Here is a 23504-nt window from a genome sequence, read left to right as displayed (position 1 = left end):
GTAGAGAACAATTAAAGAACACACTCACCTCATTGACAACCTCTGCTTTCCATGTGGCTGTGTGTGTGTGCACACATGCACATGTGCACACACACCCACATACACACAGACACACACACACACACATACACACAAACACACAGAGACACACAAACACGTGCATGCACACACACTTTAAAACCTCCAGAAGTTGAGCATGGTGGCTCACATCTTTAATCCCAGCACCGGGGAGGCAGAGGCAGGTGGATCTCTGAGTTCCAGGCCAGCTGGTCTAGAGAGCAAGTTTCAGGACAGCCAGTGCTATGTATAGAAACCCTGTCTCAAAAACAAACAGTAAAACACCCCAAATATTGATGAGAAATACACAGAATGACTCCTTCAGTATTTGGCGGTCAAATGCAACAAAACCGTGGTCCGTTGTTGTATTCTGCTACTTTGGCCAACCCCACTGTGGCTTTCAGGGCCCTGTGAGCCAGATCACCCCCTCTTGCTTAACTGAGTTTGACCTGTTCACCCTCCACCCCCAGTAGCACTCCCGCCCCCACCATGTGCCACATGGTGGCCTTGGGTTTCTTGCCTCTGAGGCTGCCCTTCCTGTGCTGTCTCTTGCACTTCTCTCTCTGTCTCTGATTCTGTGTGTGTGTGTGTGTGTGTGAGAGAGAGAGAGAGAGAGAGAGAGAGGAGAGAGAGAGAGAGAGAGAGAGAGAGAGAGAGAGAGAGAGAGAGAGAGAGAGAGAGAGAGTGAGTTAGTTCTGTGGATTTCTGTCCTTACCACAGTGTCCTGGGTCTCCCTACCTCAGCATACACTGCCTGTGTGGACTGGTTACCTCATGGATGGAAAAGAGACCTTTCAAGAAGGAGCTCAAAGAAATCAGCCATGAAGCAGACATGAAGGTGGCCCTGTGACTATTTCAGCCTGAACAAACCTCTGGGCTAACAATGGATGTTTCCTCAGATCTACAACTCTGAGTGAATCCGTGCCACTAGCAGTGCAAAAGGCACTGTGGAGGGGCCAGTCCTGTGGGCGGCCAACCCCTGGGAGGAGTCTCAGGCAGCTGCTCACCCTCAGTGCTGGTTCTGTGTCAAGACTGTAGGTCCAACTCCCAGAGGCCAAGAGCAAGGCTGCAGTTTCCCACACTTACCACTAAGAGGCACTGTAGTTCCAATAAAGTATTTCTGGGCCTGAGGCAAAGAGGTGGGGGGGTGGGGTTGGGGTGATCTGAAGAAGGTTCCTGGGAGGATCTACCAGTTCTGCAGGTATCCATCCCTACTGCTTACCTGCCACAGAGATCTTGCTGCCCTTGTCATAGCTCATCGAACCAGTGGGCAAAATGAGGCACCAGACAGAGACCTGTTTTATATCAACAGCATCTGAATGAAAGGCCTGAGGTCTGGGCTTTTATTTTTATTTTTCCTGGAGGTCGTCTCCCTCCCTGCAAAACCCTAAGTATCTCTTGGGTTCCAGCTATATTGGCACACAGTAGGTATGCAGGAAACATCTGACTCACTTGTGAATAACTGTCTTATGGCAAAACTACTCAGTTTACCACCTTGTCTTGCTGGTGGATCGCCTTACGGCTAGGAGCGGTAACCCCTGGCCCGTGATCTCCTGGGGGTTCTTAATAGAGGCAGGCCCCACAGCCCCACCTTACACAGATGTTCTCTGGGCTCTTCTCATGGGAGGGTCTTTCCTGGTTTAGAGGCGTGGGCTGTCAGAGTCAAGGAAGGAAGAGGAAGTAACACAGAGCACCATGGAGAACAGTGGAAAACAGGGAATGTACTTTGTGGTCTGCATGGTCCTTGGGACCTGCAGTGGTGACTCCCTCTTTACACCCCATTTCACAACTTCAGAAACGGAGACAGAGAGGGCGATGGCTTATTTAGAAAGTGGCCTGACTCTGACAGTTCCACTGCATCCTGCAGGGCAGGTGCCTTAGTGGGACAGATGCCTGGTGGGACCAGCTAGACATCCAGAGACCAGGCCCAGGAAGAAGGGAAACAGAGCAGGAAGTGCAGGAGGCCGGCTCCTCTCTGCTGCTTCTTCATACCCATCATACCCACCTCCATGCTGACACCAAGTAGGCTGCCCCCTGCATGAGACCAGTGTTGCCAACTGTCAGGGACCTTAAGAATAGACTTGTGACTTCTTCCATAACTGTGCACCAAAGTATTTAGAAGTAAAGAGGCAGGCAGGCAGCTTAGTCAGTTCACAGAAAACTAATAGCTGTGTTCCTGCTGGCCAATCAGCATTTGCCTGTTGACTCATTTAAGACCCAGAAGATCAAGGATGACTTAGCTGGCGTGGTAAAGCGTCCATGTGTGGGGCCTCTGGGCTTCCCCACTGCACTTCTTCCTAAGTCTGAACCCTTTGCAAAATGTAGAGGTTTTATGGAGAAATTATACATAAGAGCCAGTAGGGATCTGTTCTTATCCAGGATCCCTCTACAGAGCACACTCTGTACCGCTTAGCACAGGGCCTGGGTGGAGTGGAGTGATTGCTCCATGACCCAGCATCCTCGGGCTCAAATGTCTGCTCCCATGTCCTAAGCAGAGCCATGATGCCAGTTCCAGAGCATACCTCACGCACCTCTTTGTGAATCCATCTCACCCAGCCCTTCAGGGGCCCCAGGTAAAGGCTGCACTTCCTTCAGTAGTGACTTTTAGGCCTGTAGCAAAGTCTGTGAGCAAAGGGCCGTAAGCTGCTTTTATTGCAGCTGAGAATTTGAAAATAAAATCTCTCTGAATCTATCAGACTTTCCATTTTCTGAGCTAGCAAGATGGCATAGTGGGTACAGGTGCTTGCTGCCAAGGCTAAAGACTCGGGTTCAATTCTCTGGTCCTGTACAGTTACAGGAGAGAAAAACAACTCCCAAACACTGTCCTGACTCCCACGCAAATACCATGGCATGAACACACACACACACACACACACACACACACACACACACACACAATAGAGAAGGAGTTGGAGACAGGAGGATTCCTGGGCTCTTTGGACATCCAGTCTAGTCAAACACGTCCTCGACCTATTGAGAGACCTCATCTCCAAAGCGAGGGGGACCTCTGGCCTCCGCACACATGAGCACACATGCATTTACATACAGGGCCATAACCTGATGGAAGGCACAGACAGGTAACAAGTACCATCTAGTTGTCACAGGAGAGTCTGCTAAGTGAACCCTGCATTGTGCCTTGACACCAAAGTCCACAAAATGAAGGGCTGGCTGCTGCAGGTTGAAAAGGTCAAGGAGCTACTTGATCTAAGGACTGAAAACCAACAAGAACTCAAACTAGCCTATTAACTGCTCCTCTGAGGAGACTGGAAATTTCCCAGCTTCTGCCAATGAGGGCCTAGCCCAGGCCTTAAAACCCAAGCTCTGTGTGCCAGCCTGAGTGGCAGAGTACAGTGAAAGGTGGGACCTGAACTCATGTCTTCCTGCTTCTAACCCCGTGGTCAGTCTGCTCACTGCTTCTTTTGACTCCTTTAAACCATGTGGCTTTGAGTATGTCCCCAAATACCAGTAACTTGATAACCCAGATCCTGTCTTTCTTCTCACAACAAAAGAAAGCCTGAATCCCTGATGTCCCCTCCAGCATACCGTGGCAAGACGGAGAAGCTTAAATCCTGCTCAATATGAAGGAATGAGAAGGATCTGGGGTGGAACAGACACAGGTTTACCCTTATTCTGCCATTCTTTGTCCTCCAATCCCACTCATTCACTCATCTAGCGTTTCTGGGGTACTTTAACAAGCTGGCAAAATACAAAGTATCAAATGTTCATCTCAAGAGGGAAGGCTGCTGGGAGGTACAGGCTGGTAGAACGAGAAGGTGAGCCACCTTACCTAGGTGACAGAGGGGTTGCCAGGGCAACCTTGGTCTATGCTGAAGCTGCCATGTGCTGAGGTGGCCAGCTTGAAGCTCTGTCTAGCCAGCCTCATTGTACTAGGGATGTTGACTGTCCTCACCAGAGAGACGGCAGAGGAGAGAAGGATGCTCCCAGGCTACCCCTCCACTCAGCCTCCCGGGGCATCTCTGGGGGAGCAACAGTTATGCGCCTTCATTTCCTTGCCTAGGAGGCAAGGCTGAGCAATGTACACCCCAGATGGTTGGAAAATGGTAACGAGGCAGAAAGCCTGGGTCCCTTTGCACAAGAAATCCCCCAGGGCACATAATAGAGTCTAAGTATGGGGTCCACACAGCTGCAAGAGGGAAGGGAAAACCCCTCAGGGGCAGGAGCACCCTCACTTCCCAGTCCTTTCCAGGTGCCTGTCCAAGTCTCTCAGCTTCAGCTGCCTGGACGTGTATGGACTGGACCATAAACTCTGTGCAGTGTGGCTCCCAGGGTCTCCTTCAGTCCGAGCTCATTTCATATCTGCGGAGCAGGTCCTGTAATAGGTGAAACACTTGTAACTGCTGTAAAATTTCAGAACATGTGAAACTGCCATAAAAGCCAGGCCTTGAACTCCATTCCTTTTGTTCTCCACACTTGGCTATGTATATTGTTGGCAGCTTCCGCCTCAGATGGAGCCCTTGCTGTGGGCAAGGAAGATGTCTCGCCAGCCTCCGTGGCCCTTCCTTGCCTTGTATCTAACTATAAATACCTTGGAAGTGAGGCTCTGGTGTAGCTGGGTTTCCAGCCTTTGGAGAAGTCATGTACATCTCGGAGGAGACTGCTTCCCTCACCAGTGACCAGCTTCCTTTCTGAAAGGCAGTTGTTGTAAGGCATAGACTCACTGACAGACGGAGAGTGGGAAGAGCTTTTCTCTCTTAGATAGGAGGAAAGAAGCCATGGGCAATCCATCGCAAAGCCGCTATTTAATTTTCTAAGGGCTAGAAAAGGCCATTTGATATTTGCTTCCAAAGAAATCTCACACGGGAGGTGTCTAAGTGGATAAATATCTTGCTTCTCAAGCATAAGGACCTGAGTTCTAATCCCCAGAACCCGTGTCAAAGCTGGGTAGCCATGGCTGCCATCTATGATAGCAGATTTCCGGGGCAAGCAGAGCTGCACTAGCCAAAACCTGGGAGCCCCAGGTTCTGCAAGACAGAACAATTGAGAAGACACCTGACATCAATTTTGGGCAACACACATGTGTACGCACCTGTACACAGACGTCTACACACATGGCAACACACATCACACACATATGTATGCAAAAATCTGACTTCCACAACATGCTGTGGCATACGCACTCTCACATACACATCATACACAAACACATGTGTACATGTATGTGTACATACACACACACACACACATGTAAATAAGGTTTTAGAAATCGTGCATGCTACCTGCCTACAGACAGCCCCAGAAGGCTGTGGTTGATCATTTGGTCTGATACTTAGGACATGGAGCCTCTTTCCCTGGGCCCAGTGCCTGGAACTCAAGGCCTGGTGGACTCATTGATGACTGGGCAGAGGACAGGCAATGTGAATGTCTTTTTTCTGGGAATTAATGCTACACAAGAGAACTGACAGCATGAAGCCTGCAGCAGACAGGTCATGGGCTTCCTCCCAGGGGATCCTCTCAGCACACAGGGAGAAGGTTCTGGAGCCATGTTAATAATATGAGGTTACTCTCACTAGAATTAACTGGAGAAACCCAGGGGCTCCCAAATAGCCAAGAGCTTAGGGGCCATCTCTGAAGCCCTGGCCTGCAGCTCTGCCCTCCCTTATCAGCTCTGGTTCCTGGAGAACAAATGTCCCTGACTTGAATCTCCGTGGCTGGCCAATCACTAACCTGGAGGCAAGAAGAGAGACAGAGTGGCCTATGTGTTTCCCTGTGCATTCTGCAATTCCAGACCTCACATGAGAGAGCCCTGCTGGGGACAGACAGATGGAGTGGACAAGAGGATGGAGATGCCCGAGGGAAGCTCTCAGGTTCCCCAGGTGAGCAGTTCTCATCCAGCATCTCAAGACTGCTCCCTGGAGCGGTGGCAGCCTTTTCTGCTGAGGTGCTGGGATGGAAAGTCCACACACATGGAGCTAATGCCCATCTCATGCTGTACCCAAAGACGGACACAAAACAGACCAAAGACCTGCTCTAAGGGTCCCAACAGTAATAGAAGTCAATGGAAATCCAGGACGTGGGTGCCATCAATGTAGATGTGACACCAAAAATAGGTGACAAAGAGGGAAAATGGTAAACTAGATTTGTCAAAATGAAAACCTTTCATTTATTGAAAGACAGCATCCACTTGAGAGGCAAAGGCAGCCCACAGGAAGGGAGGCTTTGTGATCCTTATAACCCATCTGTGTGATAAGAGATTATTATCCAAATGCCTAAAGAGTCTTCTACGGGCTTTGAGTGTGGACCAATGGCAGGGCACAGGCCTGGGACACCAGGTTCAATCCTTGCCAGCACAAATAATAATAAATCCTTCCACTTACCAACAAAACATTCAAACAAATGGATTCAAAACATGGAGAAGGATCTGGAATAGGGATTTCTCCTGAAAAGTTACACAGATGGCCAAGAATGGATTCGAACAAATTGAAATGAAATTAGGGAAATATATAGAGACAGAAAGTGGAGGGAAGCAGCCTGGGGAGAGATGATGTAAGCTTTTGTTGAACAGGTAGAGACTCTATTTAAAATGGTGGGAAAGTTCTGGAAACAGAGGAGATGGTTATACAACATTTTGGGTATATTTAATGTCACTGAATTGTACACTTAAAGATGGTTAAAATAATTAACTTTTCTGCTATGTATAATTTGGTGTGCTACATGTAATAAAGCTATATATTATATGTGCGTGCATGCACATATATGTAGAAGTGTCTTTTGCTGTAGCTCAGGCTATCCTGGAACTCACCAGGTAGCCCAGGTTGTCCTAGAACTTACTTGCACAGGATCTATAAAGTGGGGACAGGTTTCCTACCACAGTTTGATGGAACTCAGGAAGGTCCTTGATGTAGTCCAGGCTAGCCTCATCCTCACAGCAAGCCTCATGCCGCACCCCATCGTGTGCTGGGTTTACAGGCCTGAGGCCACACTCAGACTTATGTCATGTCTGTACATTTTACTCCCATGAAGAAAACAAACACTGTCTCCCCCTCGGTTAAAGTTTCTGAAATTGTTTTTAGAGCTCACACCAAGCAGCACAACACTCATCAAGGGGCTGGCCTTTACAGCCCCCTCGGCAACCTCCAGGGGTCCCCTAAGCCCCAAGCCTTTGTGGAAATGAAGGTCCTCACAGCTGGCCCCTGCCAGTCCTCGGACTCCAACTCCCTACAACCTATCATGCTGCATTCAGACCTTTGCTCACCCAAACCCTTGATTCCTGATGACAGAGGCCCATTTCCTGCCCCTTCTGCTGACTGACAGAGTCAGCCTCTGAGGACTGGTTCAGGTGTCCTTAGGAATCCCAGACCACTGCCACCTCTCTGGGATTTCCCATGTAGCTCATCCAAGTGAGGCTGGACTATGAGGTGGGAAACCTTTCACTCACAGTCAGACCCTGGGATATGCCTGACTGGGGTGTTGTACACAGGATCTGCTGATAGAAGAACCTTCCCAGGGCACTGCCCATACCTCATGCAAGTCTATTCCCTCTTTAGTGAGGGAGAAGGGAGCTCTGCTCTGTTTCTATCTGCATTCTCCCCCAAGTGCCTGGCAGTCTGGAGTAGTGGAAGCCACCCTTGAGTGCTGACATTACCAGGCGTGAGGTATGAGTCTGTGAGTGTATAAGTGTGTGTGTGTGTGTGTGTGTGTGTGTGTGTGTGTGTGTGTGTGTGGCAGTAGGAATGAACAAAAGTCCCGGGATGTGGCTGGAGGCAGAAGCTAGAGCTAACTGCAGGCAAGGTCTGAGGAGATTCAGGAGGGGCAAGCAACCACCTGATTAGAGCCAGGCCTGGCAGGCACAGCAGCTGGACACCAGGCCTGTGGCCTTGGAGATGAACTTAAAGGGGAACAGTTGGGGATAGATGGATCTCCTCCAAACTGCTGCAATTCTGCAAAACAAATGGTTGTCTACCCACGACCTCCCTGCTCCTGAGCCACAGGCTCCTTGCAGAGTGAAATCCTTTTCCAGAAGGGTGAAAGAGGTCCGTACTGTGGGCTGCCACCCATCTCCACAGAGGAAGGAAAGAGGAAGGAAGGAGAAGAAATGGAAATGTTCACTCCCGTTTTCCTATCAGGCATCCATCTGCAAACACCAATTGAGCACCTATTGTGTATCCCAAGCCTTGTTTTAGGGTCTAGAGACATGATCTGGAGCAACACAGACAGAGCCTCACACAGTCCTCCTCTGTCTCTCAGAGGAAGATGCTTTAGTCAGTTCTTCTGACTGTTCTCAGCTTGACCAGCACTTCAAAACATAATCCCCACTCGAGCTCCTAGGTACCTGGGCCGCGCTGTTTACACCAGGCATGGGTGAAGAAGCATGCCTGAGGTCCAAGTCAGGCCTGGAACACTACCCTACCCAAGTGCCAAAACCCAGTCTTGATCAGGCACCCCAGACATGATAGAAAGACCTCTCTGGGAGCCATGTTTGAAATAGACCCCGTCTTTTGTCTCTATGCCATCTGGAATAGCCTTGGAAAGATTTTAAAGTATATGGGGTTCATCCTAGAAAAGAATGCTTTGTCTTGGGGCTGTCAAGAACTTATTTGTCCCTTCCTAGCTGCCCCAGCCTGTACATATTCCTCACTGTCTACCGGGTCTCTGGCGGGCGTACCAATCTCATGGCATCACAAAGGGGTTGCAATGAAATAGAACACAAGAAGCCTTCAGTACTTCCTGTAGAAGGAAAAATTAGGGCAAACACCAGGCAAGGCCTGCTAAACTCTCCCCTGCAGCAGGTAGTCCAACCTTCTCCTTCTGTAAGTACAATGCAGTGGACAGAGAGGAAGGCTCTTGAAGTCTCTAAAGGTTGCTTGGCCCCAAGACCTGGACCAAGGCTTCCAATGCAAAACCATCGGATTCCATGAAAGGATTTCAGACATGGCGGCCTGTGTCTGAATGTGCATACACTTGTCCTGTCTGTCATGGGGCCAAGACCAATGACTCACTGAGCCGTGCTGTGAGTGGGGGCATCTGAATGGCGGGGCTACAGACAGGACCAGGGAAACTTCTAGTTGTCGGGGAGGCTCACATATCCTGGGGGGACCTCAAAGTTCCCATTCCTCTCCTAAAATCCGATCAGAGTCTGCAGTGGTGTAGTGCTTCCCTGGCATGTGTGAGACTGAGTTTGATCTCCAACACAGCAATAATAATAAGCAAATGACACCCCATTAACACTTTGCCACCATCGCCACCTGTAATACTCTAGCTCCCTCAAAGATGTGAGTGTGTGTGGGGTGGGGACTCAGGACTTTCTCTCCATGCTCCCAAGTCTTCCTCCTCCTCCTCCCCTCCCTCTTAGTCAGCAAGTCCTAAATAGCCACATCCAACAAATGAAGTCCCTAAGTGCCACTAGAGAGTGTGTGCTAAAGGTCAGGGTCAATTCCACTGCAATGTCAGCACCTGCACCCAGATCTCTTGATCTGCAACGAGGGGGAAGAGGAGAGTTGGCAAAGGTCTTCAAACTCCTTAGTTCCCGTCCCTTACTGGAGAAGGGAGCCCAGGTAGGCTAGGGCGGTGGCTTCAGACTACTGTACACCCGGGCTCTAGGGCGGTGGCTTCAGACTAGCTGTCCACCCAGGCGCATCTTTGCCCTTGCAGTTTGTGAGCCAGCCTGGGGGAGACTTTGCCCGCCCAGCACTGGTGCCAGGGAAGAGGAACTGGAGGTTGCTCCTCTCTCTCTGGACCTGAAAGCAGAGGCAGGGTCCAGCACATCTCGGGCCTCCCAGGGCCTGGCTCAGTGACAGACAGTTTGAGGAGTCATAAGTAAGTGGAATCAGGCATCCTAGGCCTGATGATCCTAGTCTGTGAAACGGGACATTGGCACAGGAGAAGACTATTTCTTCCAAAATCGAGCAGGACCCAATAGGGATACCAGGATACGCTTAAGTCTGTAATCGGGAACAATGGTTCCTGGGGTCACCAAGGTCCCCAGCACTGGGAGGCAGTCACTGCGAGAGAGGCAGAGGTGGGTCATTGGCCTCAGGGTACTCCTGCAATGTGGTTCCCATAGCTCCATATATGAAGAGAAGGCAATCCAACCAGATTGTTCCCAAATCCCAGTGTCTCTCCACCTACCAGTAAGAGGTATTCTTGCCCTCCCTATAACCTGGGCTTGGGGGCCCCTTATCTCCTGGTTCCCTGCTCATCTACTAAAAGGAGTCTGAAAAATACATCAGGATCTTGCTAGGATAGCGTGTCTTAAAGTGAGCCATGCAAGGCAAAATGAACATCCAAGTATCCAGCGAAGGGGATATAAGTCTCACGACACTGCAGGTGGGCTGGACGGACCCAATCTGGGACTCCAGGGCTTGCTGGAGACCTGCCACCTGGAGACTGCTAGTCTGTGAGTCAGCCTCAGGGAAGCTGCAACAGACAGCCAGAAGGAGGGCGGCTTGGAGCCAGAGACACACAGCCAGCCACTTAGCCTGCCTTAGGCACAAACCTCTGAAGGGGAAGCTTAGTTGTACATGGGCTAGGAGGGGCTTTTAGAGCCACACACAGGCACTCATCCTTGCACACACCCAAGTACACAAGTTCCCATCCAGGGGTGACAACATGGTTGGGGTCACATACAGTTTTCACACAGGAGTGCACAGACATTAATACACACAGTTATAGCCCAACTCACTCAACAGTAGGAGGAGGACCCAGTAACTATGGGTAGGAGGCATGCTAGCTCACATTCTCTCTCTCTCTCTCTCTCTCTCTCTCTCTCTCTCTCTCTCTCTCTCTCTCACACACACACACACGCACAAACACACACACACACACACAGGCGGGTGGAGGGGGGAAAGCTACGGGTTGTGGCAGACTTTCAGATGCACCCAACCTTCTGAATGAAACACCAATTCTTCATTCAGCCTTAGAGTCAATCTCCAGGACATATACCAGAAGGGATTAGGCTCTCGCCACAGAAGGCCCACATTCCCTTGGTTCACCAAGCCCTTATTGCCTTTGGTAGGCAACTGCTAAGTACAGGGATGGGGAACATAAATGGAACATTAGATTAGGGCTGTGCTGGGAGCCGCCAGAATTCTTGCGTCCTTGGCTTGAGCCTGGTGCCATGTGAGCACCAAAGAACAGTGATTTACCTTTGTATTTAAACCCCAACGAGGAGCCCAGACCCTTCATCCAGCCCTACCTTCTAGGGCTGTCGGGACTGCTGATCTCATTCAAGACAGGTTTCTGCTTCCAGGAAAGACTTTTCTGCCCACTCTATCTATCTGGACTCCTCCGAGAAAAAAAAAAAACACGTGGGGGTAGGAAAGTAAAGGAGGGGGTCCCCCGCAGATCCCCTCAGACAATCTTTGCATAGTCTACAGATCTCTTTTTCTGTGTTAAATTAGAAGCCAGGAGCAGAGAGGACTTTCTCTAAGGCCATGCAGGAGAACAGTTTGCACACGTACTCAAACCCTCCTTGGACTCCAGGCCCTTCTGGATCACGATATTGATCTCGGTAGCACAGAGTCCCAGCCCCACCTTCTAAAAAGTGCACGGGCTCCTCATTCAGGAAGAGCTTCTTCCCCCACCAAGAGAATCGGCTTTGCGGAACCAATGTGCGGCAGGCGCACAGCGGCTTCCCTCTCTATTCCCGGACCTTCGCTAGAAACCTGGGTTCCCTAGCACAAGCACTGCCTCAAGGACAGGTAGGTACCTTGTCAGGCAGTGGCACTGCTAACCCTTAAGGCTCCTACTTCTCCAGAAGTACTCTGGGTGCGACCCGACGGCTTGCCTCTTAAAGAGAAACTAAAGCGAAGGCTGTCCCGGTGCTATACCACCCCTGCGCTTCCTCGCTCCTCTGCTCAACCTTTTGCAAACATCTGAGCCCCCGGGTTTAACTAATTTCCCTTCCCTCTCTCTTACTTGGTGCTGAAGGTTGGGAGTGGGTGTGGGGAAGAAAAGTTACAGAATGTGCTGGGAACAGAGTGGAAGAGTTCAATGCGATTGGGAGCACCGTCCTGAAGGCTCAGAAGGCATCTGAACCCGTCTTAATTTTTGTAGGCTTTCTGGGAAGACTGGCTTCCTAGGTCCCAGTGGCTCAATGGTTGCCGGCCTCAGGCTACTCCACACCTCTAAAGATTAACCAACACAAGCACCTTTAATGGAGATGGGGGTGTCACTCATTCACACAATTATAGCAGAGAAGTGCGATCCCCGGGGGCCATTGGTAACTGGTATCAGAGAAGAAACCCTGGTTAAGGGCTGCTGGATCTCCTTGCTGACTCTCACTTGTCTAATGGTGCCGAGCTGGTGGCTCTTAGCGCTTAAACAAGGGGTCACCGTTGATTTCCACTCTGACTTCGTTAGAGAGAATCATCACCTAGTTGTAGCCAGGATCCAAGCACTGGTATGGTTTCCTAATCAGATGACCATCTCAGACTCCTTGGTGAGGGGACTGCACAATTTCAAGCTATACCTAGAGAGGTCCGCGGTTGTCAGTGAGCGCGCAAGTGGCACCTAGAAGCCAACACCAGACCGGACGTCCCCCACAAGCCTGTGACAAGCGCTTAAGTTCTCAGGCTTCCTGAGCAAGAAGGATTCCAGACTAAGGACTCAGGAGTAGCAGTACCTACCTTCCTACTCACCCAATCTGTTTATTAGTGCTCGCCACTGTTAGCGCAACCACCGCGAGCCTTAATCCCAGGCCGGCGGGAGGCTCGGGAAATTAGCGTTTCCATACAGTCCCTGCCTCCTGCCTCGGGCACTGAGGTGCCCGGAGCATCCGCGGACAACAGACAACCCGGTTCAAACGCACCGGCCGCCAACCTCTCCTCCCTCCCAGCTGCTACGGAGGTTTACCATTTCGTCTTTCAGCCACTAAAACAACGCCACTTGCGCGCAGCGCTCCCAGAAAAAACCCGCCCTCGAACCGAATCAAGGCACTCTCCAGAAAAGTCCGTCTTTCTGTCGCTGGAAACCAAAGCCCTATGGGACCTTAGCAAGATTTAATGCAGAGTGTCAGAATTTGTTTTCCTCCGCGTCTGGAACCTCAAGGGCAACTGAAGGCTTTGATGGCTCCCGAATAGATAGCCCAGGAAGGTTCTAGACTTAGCTGGTTATAGCCTCGTTTTATGGTCAGTGCTGTGCAAACGCCAGAGAGTTAAAAGGTCGCCCTTGACATACTGCTATGAGAAACGTGATGGGGTCCCCCCCCCGTGCTTCTAATTTTTTCTTGAAAATGTCTTTATTCACACACACACACACACACACACACACACACACACACACAAAGGCTTTTTCCCCTCGAAAGTTTTCGTGAGCATATTCAACACCTAGAGGGCCATGGTTGAGCAAGTTCCTATCCGTTTTCCAGACTTTTCCACTTAAGACTTTGAACCTCACTAAGTGTGAATTAAAGAAAAATGTATGCCGAATCCATTGATTTCAAAATAACATTAGACTTTTAATATAAGCCTTCTGTTTTTCTAGCTAAGAACGTGTCTTTAGGCCTGGGTTGTTGGAGCAGGCTGGGGGCTATGGAAATTAACAAGTACAAAATTAAAAGCTATTCTTTTCTTGCATTCCCTCTAAAACTGGCGGGGAATCTAGGCCTTCAAGAAGAGACTTAATCCTCTCTCAAAGGCCCCGAGGATTGATTTAGGCCGCTCTCCTTGTCCTCCTACGCCCCCCGTTCTCCATCTTTAGGGGTAGGAGGATTTACAAAAGATCCTTATTTCTTGACTAAATCAAATAAGACTCATCGTTTGTGAGTAGTGTCTGTACTGGGTAGTTGGTGGGGGAAGAGAAATACCTCTAGAGTTTAACATTTCGTTTAATTCGGGAAATCAGAACATCCCCCTCTGCGGCGCCACGCGGGCTCGAGTCTGGCCCTAGCGCTCTGAGACCTGGGCGCCCAGAGCGCTGCATTCCGGATGAGCTGTTGGAGGTCCCAAATTGCGCTCAACGAAAACCTGCGTGCACCGAATCGAAAGCGAAAGGGGAGGTGGCAGGACTGTGCCCAGCTGAGCCGCAACCTCAGAGGTACCGGTAAGACTGCAGGAGGAGGATTGCGGAGCCTAACGCCCCGAGCCCTGGTTTTTCCTAGCACCGCGGGTCTTTACCCATTGAGCAGTTCCCGAGGCTCTCACCCGCCGCCTTGAGAGCAGACCAGAAATTCAGAAAGCTGAAAAGCCGTAGGGAGCCTGGCGGGGTCTAGATCGCAGTGGGCGAGGGCTTCTCCGTTGAGCCCTTTCATAAAAACGCATATGGCTCTACGCTCGCTTTGCTCTTTGACTAAATAAAGGTGGGGCACCTGAGGTTCGGGATCCTATAAGGATGCCTGAAGCCACGAGAAACCCTCCCTTACCTCCAATTCAGGAGTCTCCAAAAACTCTGGCCCGGCCTGCACTCTCTCAGCTGAGCCTCAGGGCAGCCCCCAGGCCTGCACTTTCCTCCCAAGGGACCTCAGAGTTTTTCTGAGGCTGAGGTTTCCGAGGCTCCCCACCACTTGGAACTGCTTTGGGGTCCGGACTCAGAGCGGGCAGAAGATCCAGAGCCGCCGAGGCCAGGCCAATCCCTACGTCCATCTCTACCTCGGGGCTTTGCCAAGCTCCTGGGAACATCTCAGGATTTTTGCTGGAGCCCGTGTTCTCCCGGCTTTGAGTAGCCACCCTTATAACGGTGCCCTAGAATTGTCAATTCTGAATTGCCCGTCTTGTTTCCCAGCCCGCTTGTAGGTTAGTGCTCCCACTCCATAGACCTCCCTGCTACTTCCTAACGGGCCAGACTCTTGCCTCTGCTTCTCTTGGACTCAGTGTGCCTCATCCTAGGGGATGTGATCTCTCCTTCAGTACAGAGACAGCCACCTCAGAGAGGGGACAGGAACAGTGATTTGGCCTTGGTTGTCTGTTTCCTGTAGCACTGACTCTACTCCAGGCAGCATCCAGCTTCATTTTTGTAGGTTCCAGGCTGACTTTCCTCCCAACCTGCCCTCTAGGACTCTGGCCCCGCCAGGGCAGGAGCTGGCCCCGTCTTCAGAATTGGAGGTTCCTAAGCCACGAGAAACCCTCCCTTACCTCCAATTCAGGAGTCTCCAACGCGAGATCGAAGGAGACGGAAGTGGGTAGGAGGCCGGCTGCATGGGGGGAGGGGGCCGGCATTTACGACGTCTCCTTTACTGCCCTGGTATCAATGAGGAAATAGGAATTTAGTAGAGTTACTCATACCGGGGTCACTCTGTGGATTAGGGGCAGTTCCAGGTCAAGGAGCTGCTCCTTTCCTTGGCCTTCCAATAAATGCAGGTGGTATAATGCCTGTGTATCCTGAATGTTCCCATAGGTCAGTCACAGGCCTAGCCTTCTTTCTGACTCCAGGGAGGCCCTAAGACATTTTTCTCACCAAGGTCTTGAGAGTAGTTTGACTGTTTTGTTTTGTTTTTTGTTATTGTTTTTTGACTAGTATCACAGCCTCCTCTGAGGTCATGCTAATGGATTTTTTTTTAACTATGAAAATACAGTGCAGGGGGAAGAAATCAACTGACCACCCTGACCCCTCCACATGGCGTACTCCTGTAGGGAGCCTGCCATCGGCTCTCACCTGGTAGTCACAAGTGACAAGGCCTGGGTTCCGGAGCTGGGCCTGGAAGGAGTGCCTGTGTAGAGTGATCCTATTCCAGCCAGAGGTGGAGAGGAAGGGTCACCAGATCTTTCTAGATCTGCTTTTAGCCCTGTCCTGTCAGTTTGAGGGCTTATACTTTCTGAAGCCACATGAATGTATGCATTTGGTATGTGACCATGCTAGCCAATAAAGGTGTGTGTGTGTGTGTGTGTGTGTGTGTGTGTGTGTGTGTGTGTGTGTGTGTAGAATTCAAGTTTAGGTTAAAGGGAGATTATGTCTACAGTCCCGCAACCGTGTTCCAGCCCCCTCTGTGATTACGTTCAATATGAAGGAGTGTATATAAGCGCGCACACTAAACTTGGGTTGTGTCCCCAGGGTTATTCTAGCCATCAAGGTCTCTACCACTTCTCACCTGTGTCCCCAGGCTTAGTGTCTCTATATCCCACCTGGAGTGGGACAACCAGAGTCATTGCTCTGTCAAGAACTGGCCCACCTCACTAGGGCCCAGCCTAAAGACAAAGGCCTTGGGGAGAAGGTCTTTCTCCCTTCTTGGAGTTTTGGCTTGTTCCTTAACTCTGATGCTACAGGAAGAAAGAAAGTTTAGGCGCTAGAATGGCTTTGGTTTCCTAACTCATTTGATCAGCTGTCGCATCCACTATGGTAGCTGAGCACTGAGGACTCAGGCCTGAACCCTGCAGCTACTTCAAGGGGGCTTGGAGGTCATTTAGGCCATCTCGATCAGGTTCCTTGTGGGCCCGAACCAGGAGCCAGTTTTTTCCTTCTGCTCACAGTCCTGTGCTGACTGTATCTCAGAATCACTGCTTTCCCACCCGTTGAGTACTAAACCGTGCTTTCCCGATGCCAGCTACTTCTAGACGTCACAGAAGGGCTGGCCACGGTCGCCTATGCAGTCCGCGCTCCTGGCCAGGACTCGGGCTTTCTGAGGTGCCTGGTTCTCCCGGACACAGACCGGCAAGAGCTTCGCGACACGATGCGTTGTCGGCGATTCTAGTGCAGAGCCCGGAGATTGCGCTCAGGACTGCCCGACGCGCTCGGCACCTGCAGCTTCTTACCTGCGGTGCACGGAGCCTGCCAGGCCGGAGAGCGAAACCTTGGCGGCCCCGGAGCCGCGCGCCGCGTGCCGCGGGAGAAGCTTCTAGCACCCGCCCGCCGGGAACCCGGACGAAGCATCCGCTTCAAGTCCGGCCCCGCGGGGTAGCGCAAAGCGAGAAGTTTGGATGAACGGAGGAAAAACCCGGGAAGTCACGGTGTTCTGTGCCCGGGCCGGGGCTGGGGAAGCAGCAGGACGCAGGGACGCCCTCGAATCGCTCGGTCCTCTGGGCAGACCCGGAGTTCCCCCAGCCTCCCGCCAGCCCAGAGGGTTTTGGGGTTAGCGAAGCCGCGGACCGCCGGGTCCCCGGGCCCGGTGTCCCGCACGTGCACTCACCGTAGCAGGGGACCTGTAAGGCCGCGTTGTGGCCGCCGCTGCCCTCCTGGAGCTTGAGGCTGCCGTCCGGGGGCGTTTTGCAGGCGCCCCTCTGCAAGTAGAGATGCGCAGGCGGCGCGGGCGGAGCGGGCGGCGGCTGCGGGGTGGGCGGCTGCGGCTGGAACTTGTTAAAGGATCCCCGCGCCCCAGCGTTGCTTTCCAGCGGTGCCGCCAGGTCCTGCTGCCCCGCGCCGTAGCGGGCCCGGCCCTTGGCGTCCCCGAATCCCTGTCCTTTGGCCGCGGCCGACAGAAAAGTTGTACCGAACTTGTCGCCTCCTGGGAATCCCCTAAAAGGCGACGAACCTTCCCGGCTCTGCGACACCGGGCTGTAGTAGGCGTCCATGGCAGTGGCCGGCGACTCGCAGTAAGAGACGCAAGTCTCAGCGTTCATGCCTGGCCTGCGCGGGTGACGGGGCGGGGGCGCCGGCGGGGGCGCGAGGACGCCACCGCGCGCCTTGGCTGGGAGTTGGGGAGGCAAGGAGGCGGTGGCAGTGCTCTGCGCCCTGGCCTGCCTCTCTCTCTCTCTCTCTCTCTCTCTCTCTCTCTCTCTCTCTCTCTCTCTCTCTCTCTCTGAGAAAAACTCTCTTCCCTTTCTCTGTTTCCTTTGCTTGCCTCTTCTCTTTCTCCTCCCCCTTCACTCCCCACAGCTGGCCCAGAGAAAGAACCAAGAGCTTCGTAAAATGATTCGGATGCTTCGGAAAGTTCACCAGATCTCCCAAACCCTCTTAAGGTTTTGAAGCAGAAAAAAAAAGTGATTTTTTTTTCTTGACTTGCTTCTTCCTGCTCCCCCTTCTCCCTCCCCTCCTCTTCCAGCGCTCCGTCCTCCCTCCCCGGCCCCTCCTTTCCTCTCAGTAGAGACGCCACTCACAGGCTAGAGGCGATTCGACCCGGAGAAGCCTCGGGGCCTTTTGGATTTTAGGCTAGACTGGGGAAGTGCAGCCATCCCTTGGCTTCTGAAGCTGGGCTGCAAATTGACGCACGGTTTCGGCTAGGGTCTAGGGTATGAGAGAATGTAAATTTTATGGACAGGTTAAAGAACTGTAAGAGGTTTTGACTTTCGGAGTCAGATGGGCCGCTGGCCTAGCGAATCCTTTGAATGCTTCTTGGTGAACTTGGCAGAGCAGCCCGGGGCCTGTCTGCCAGGACCTTTGCTGGGGTTTTCGATCCCGCCTCTCCGTTCCTGATTCTTCCCAGTAATTCACACACAACAGATTTCAAAATGATCCGGACTCACCACTTAGGCGCCTTAACTATTTCCTCACTCTGTAAGGACTCTGGGCTCGGGTGCAGTGAGATATGCTGTGGTTTAGTCACTGGAGGGACCTAGACTGGCCTGGCTTCAAGTTCTGGAGCCAGGCAGGTAGGAGGCTCCCTTACTCAGGCCACGATCTCTGGCCCCTGGCATGGGTGCCCCGCCCCTCAAAGTCAGGGTGAGAACCGAGCCTTCAGAGACATCCTTCCTGCCCATCCTGACTGGACAGTTAGCTCTGTCACCTGTTGAGGAAGTCAGGCTCTCTGTCTTCAGCAAGCCCACCCACTCATGCCCCATTGTAAAAATAAAAGGCTCAAATTTTGTTGATTTTGAAATAGGGTCTCACTGGTTAGCTCAGGCTAGCCTGGAACTCAGGATCCTGTTTCTGCCCCCAGGAGTGCTGGGATGACAGGCGTGCATTACCACGCCCACGGTGTGGATTTATGTGGACATCTGGATCTTCACATAGCAAGGGGAACGACCTTTCACAGCCTGTCAGAAGCCCCTGCACTAGACTAAGCATTGGTGGCACCTCACGACTAACACAGAGAGGTTGGACTCTCCTGTTCTCCTGTGAGCAAACTGGGGCTCCAAGAGGCGAAGACACATGGTCAAAAATCACACAGCAAGAAGAAACACTGGAAAGTCAACCGTTCCTCCTTGGAGCCCATGCAGAAGGTAGTCCCTCTATGTGGACTGGGTGTGTTGAAGCAAAGGTCAACAGTGGAGACCTCGAGGCTAACTCACCGGCTTCCAGCTGCAGAAAAGCTCAGGTGGGAGATTCTTTAGAGCATTCGCCTTAAAATTCTGGGAAATCGGGAGTGGGGATGCTGGAGCAGAATGGAGGTAGGGAATCTCTGGATGTTCTAAAGGATGGGATTCCCACTGTCTGCACTCAGAAGCACCCAGAGCAAACACAAGAGACTTGCATCTACCTCCAACCTCACCTATCTCTGTTCCCACACCACTCCACCCCTTGTTATCTCCGGTCCTTACTCAAAGCAGACTGCGGGATCCCACATCTGGTTTTCATCGCTGGCTTACCTTGAAGTGCTCGTTAATAAAGATATTCCTCAGAGCCAGAGGCGGGGGACCACTATGGCACCCATCCCCCCATGGCTGGTCAGAAACCTGTGTCTGTCTCTCTGACCACGGAGAGTCTCCTGCTTATAGAGTGTCTATTGTGCCAGAAGCCGCATCAATTTGACCTCACATGCTTGTCTTAGCAATATCTACTTTGCTACATGGGTAGACTGAGTCCCTCAAACCGAATCATTGCTCAGTTTCAGATAGCAAAAGGGCAGATAAATCTGCCGTCACCCCGAATGTTTCTGTCTGGTTAAAGTTTCCTTCAGTCCTAGAGCCTGTGGAGTCCTCCCACCTGGGCATCTCATAAGTGGTTTATCTTCTATCGCTCTTGTGGTTTTCTCTGGCTCATGATCTGGAGCTCAGCCCTGAACCCCATGCCCTGTCAGCCAGGGTTTATACACCCACCTCCCTCCTTACCATTCCTGGCCTCAGGGGTACTTAGCCACTATGTGCTCATAGTTCTGCTAGTTGGTGCTTTCTGGAGAGCAGCCTCTTGGTTATGGCACTCCACAAGCATTTGTAGAATAAAGCATTAGAGTCGGGCAGAAGAATGTTCATTCTGCCCAGCCTTCCAGCACAGCGGTGTTCCAGGAACCCATGGTTTTCTTGAGCGAGGACAACCAGTCGCCTGCTCAGCTCCTCTTTCCAAAATCAAGTGTCAAAACTTAATAGCAGGACAGCCTTTTCTGGGCTGGACTCCCCTCTACTCCAGCCCCAGAACAGTAAGTTCTCTTAAAACAGGGACCAGGCCTGCCTTGTGCACCACAGGTCTTAGCACAGCACAAATACTCATAAACACTCGTGTGTTGAACGAATGAATGAAAACGTCATGCAGTTTCCAGAGGCGTAAAGAAGGGTTTTTGTCCAGGAGTTTCAAGCAAGTAGGAGTGACAGCAGTGCCTGGAGCGCAGAAGCTGCCCTCAGGCATCCAGATGCTGACTGCCATCTTCCCACTCCTCCTATCCACTTCCTGGCTTAGGAAGGGAGGGATGTGAACAAGGAATTTCAACAGTGGGGTGGGGGCCAGTTATAATTGCACAATGTCACTGTCTCCCTTGGACCCTGGGGTAGTCAGCATGCATCCCACGGAGCTGATTCCCATGAGCTTTGGGCCACCTGCTTAATTACTGCCTCCTTCAACCTTTCGGTGTCTGCCTAGGAAATTGAACCCTGAGCACTCCGGCCGTGGCATTTGATTGGAATCTCACCCTATGCAACCACAGATAGATATGGAAGGAGGCAGAGCTCGTGTCATGGTGGGGAAAGTGCCTGTGCATTAGTCTGCATGTGTGCAATGCTGTCTTGGGCAAGTTTTTTGATGGTGCCACCAGGAACCTTCCTGCAAATCTGTGGATCCCCTCTTCTGGAACTCTCACTCCCAGTGAAGCTGATGGTTCCTCTCTCTCTGCTCGATCACTTTTTCACCCATCTGTATGTCTAGCCATCTCGACTGTCCCATTGGAAAGCCTAAGCCCATTGGAGCCTTCTGGTGGTCATGTGGAAGCCATAGAGGCTGGCTCTCACTCACTCTGCTCCTTGATGGAGTATTTCTCTCACAGATAGGAGCCCACCACCCTGGGTTGCTCTAGAGTTCTCCCAAGGTTCTTTAACATGCTAGGTTGTGTCTTTTCAGCATGGCCCCCCTTCTGCAGCAGGAACTGTGCAGAGCAGTGCATGAGGCTCTCTCCTCCCCAGCACATTCTCTAAATGCCCATCTCTTCTAAGTAGCGGCTGGTCTTGCCTGGGGCAGGGCACACTATGCATGAGAAGGGAGAGACAATCTTTCTCCCTCTAGCATGAGGTTCCCTTCCGGGAAAGCTCCTGGCATGCTTTCCTATATGCACGGGCTATTTGTTGTCTGTCTTTCCACTAGGATGGGAGTCTGGGACCACTGACTCCTCTGTGCTGAGTGTGGTACCTGTCACACGTGATGCTATTGAACAGACCACTGGGCAATCATCGATTGGACAGATGCAGAGAGGAGCTGGAGGATGACCATTGGGTTGTTACTCAGACTTGGAACTGGTGGGGCAGAACTGTGGGTGTGAGAGAGAACTGAGTTGGTTAGAGGCTCCCTGATCTAGAGAAAGCAGTCCCTCCCATCTTTCAAAGGGAAGGGCAGATTCTGGGTCATTTTGGGTGTGGATGCCCCCACATCTTCAGTTTCCCACTGGACTGTTCCTTGGCTAATCAGACAACGGAACCATGGGAGGGACTCTGCAGCCCCAGCTTGGGAGCCACTATCTAGCCAGGTGAAGTCACCTGACTGTCTCAGGCCTCAGCTTCCCTCTGAGTCAAAGGAGGCTTCCCAACTTGGTAGAAACTGCTGTTCTGTGAACTTCGAGGATGTCTGCAAAGTTTCTCAGAATTTGGACCGGTGGGAGGACATTATGGACACTTGGACAGTAGTGGACATTAAGACACACAGCCCAGAGGCTAAGGGACTTAAATCTTGGAGAATGTTTTTGTGCTTAAACCTCTGATAGTCAGACTAACCACAGCTAACCTAGGTTCTCCTCCTTACCAACATCGCTGCAGTTCTCACAGAGCAGAGGAGCAACGTGTTCCCAATTCCAGGATTTTGAAATTGAACTTGGGATTCCAGCAGCGCGCTGGTTTCTGGAGATGAGCCCTGCGAAGGTGGGTCAGGGGGAAAGGCCCCGGGGCCTTCTAGACTTGCCAGACTCTAGGAAATGCTCCTAGCACCCAGAGTCAGAATCGGTGTCAGTGCAGCGTGTAGGAAGTGACAACCAGGAATGTACCCCCACCCCCAATCCGTCGGGACTGCTTGTCAATTGAGGTCTGAGTCCGCTGACCCAGCTGATTCAGCGAGTCCCCCACTGAGAGTGGATGGAGATTCGGAACAAATTTCGCTTGCCATCGTCACAGTGTCCTCGGAACACGGAGGAGGCCACCTCAACTCTTCAGTTCTGCCCCTTCGCTGGCAGCCATCCCCGGAGCCTGCAGCAATCCCCCCCACCAGCCCCTAGCCAGGCGGGTCACAGCCTAGCTATGCCTGGAAGAGGCAGGCACCACCTAAGTTCTCCGCGCCGCCTGCGCGGGGACAGAGCATCAGGCTTCGGCACTGGAGCTGAGTGGCGAGATCGCCTAGGGGAGACCTGTAAGACAAAGCTTTGGACAGGATGGCAGCTTCCTGGCTTAGTTAAAGCCCCAGGAACGAGGCACTGCTTGCCCACTACCCTTGGAACCCTCACTGGAGTTGAGATGCTTAACCATTCCAGATCTGTAGCTCTAAACTCCCTCAAAGAAACCTTGGCGTCCCTCTCCCCAGTGCCCTGTACTGCTTAACATTGTAGGTCACTCAGGAGAGCCAAGGGCTTATTTCACAGCACAAGCTCAGATGCTGCAGCTCACAAGCTCTCCTCATGTTGAAGAAGTTCAAATCTGCAGCAGTAGAGGCTTAAACCAAGGCAGCTCCAAATACAAACACTGCCCATTAGTATTGTTCTCTGCCACGTTCTGTTCTGGGTGCTCTGGGTATCAGGGACTTTTCCAGGAGGTGGGATTCCCTTTAAGATGTAGCTCAGATGCACAGTGAAGCCCTATTCCTACCCTCTGGCTGGCAGAGCTGGGCTAAGACTTTATGGTCTGGACTAGCTCAAAGAATCTCTCAGAAAGCCCACAGCTTGTGAAAAATGGGTTTCTACACTGCCACAGGATCACTAACTTAAATCTTGATGACCTCAGAGGCAAGTTGTTGGAACCAGAACCATAGGGCTGTGGAGTGGAAGCCTGCTCATGTTATAAACCTTATGTCAGTTGGAGCCTCCCTCTGAGAATAGGATTAAACCCACAAATAATTTCCCAATGTGTGTTAGTGAACCACTGGCCTAGAGGTGTTCAGACTGCAGCCTCCCAGTGCTTCTCTCTCCCCATGGAGGATGCAGGGGACACATCTCCCAGGCACCCAGGGACCAACATGAGGTTTCATAGGATTTCCCAGGGACCACGGGGTTTTGGACAATGGGTGGATCTGTCCTTGCTGCACAGCTTGGCTTCGGGAAAGCAGATGGAAACCCGTTTTTTCACCTGG

General features: G+C 51.8%; 1 protein-coding gene across 1 annotated transcript in view; it reads right to left on the bottom strand.

The window, feature by feature from the left end:
- Alx4 (ALX homeobox 4) overlaps positions 1-17667 on the bottom strand; it is a 36118-nt gene extending 18451 nt beyond the window's left edge. Inside the window, exon 1 of the mRNA XM_032903763.1 lies at positions 17071-17667. Coding sequence (XP_032759654.1) covers positions 17071-17500 — 430 coding nt within the window. The 5' untranslated portion in view covers positions 17501-17667. The remainder of the gene's footprint in view (positions 1-17070) is intronic.
- Positions 17668-23504: the final 5837 nt, after the last annotated feature.

The sequence above is a fragment of the Rattus rattus genome, chromosome 5, assembly GCF_011064425.1.
Source record: "Rattus rattus isolate New Zealand chromosome 5, Rrattus_CSIRO_v1, whole genome shotgun sequence".
Lineage (NCBI taxonomy): Eukaryota > Metazoa > Chordata > Mammalia > Rodentia > Muridae > Rattus > Rattus rattus.
Note: the sequence above shows the minus strand (reverse complement) of the source record. Positions and strands in the feature narration are given on the sequence as shown.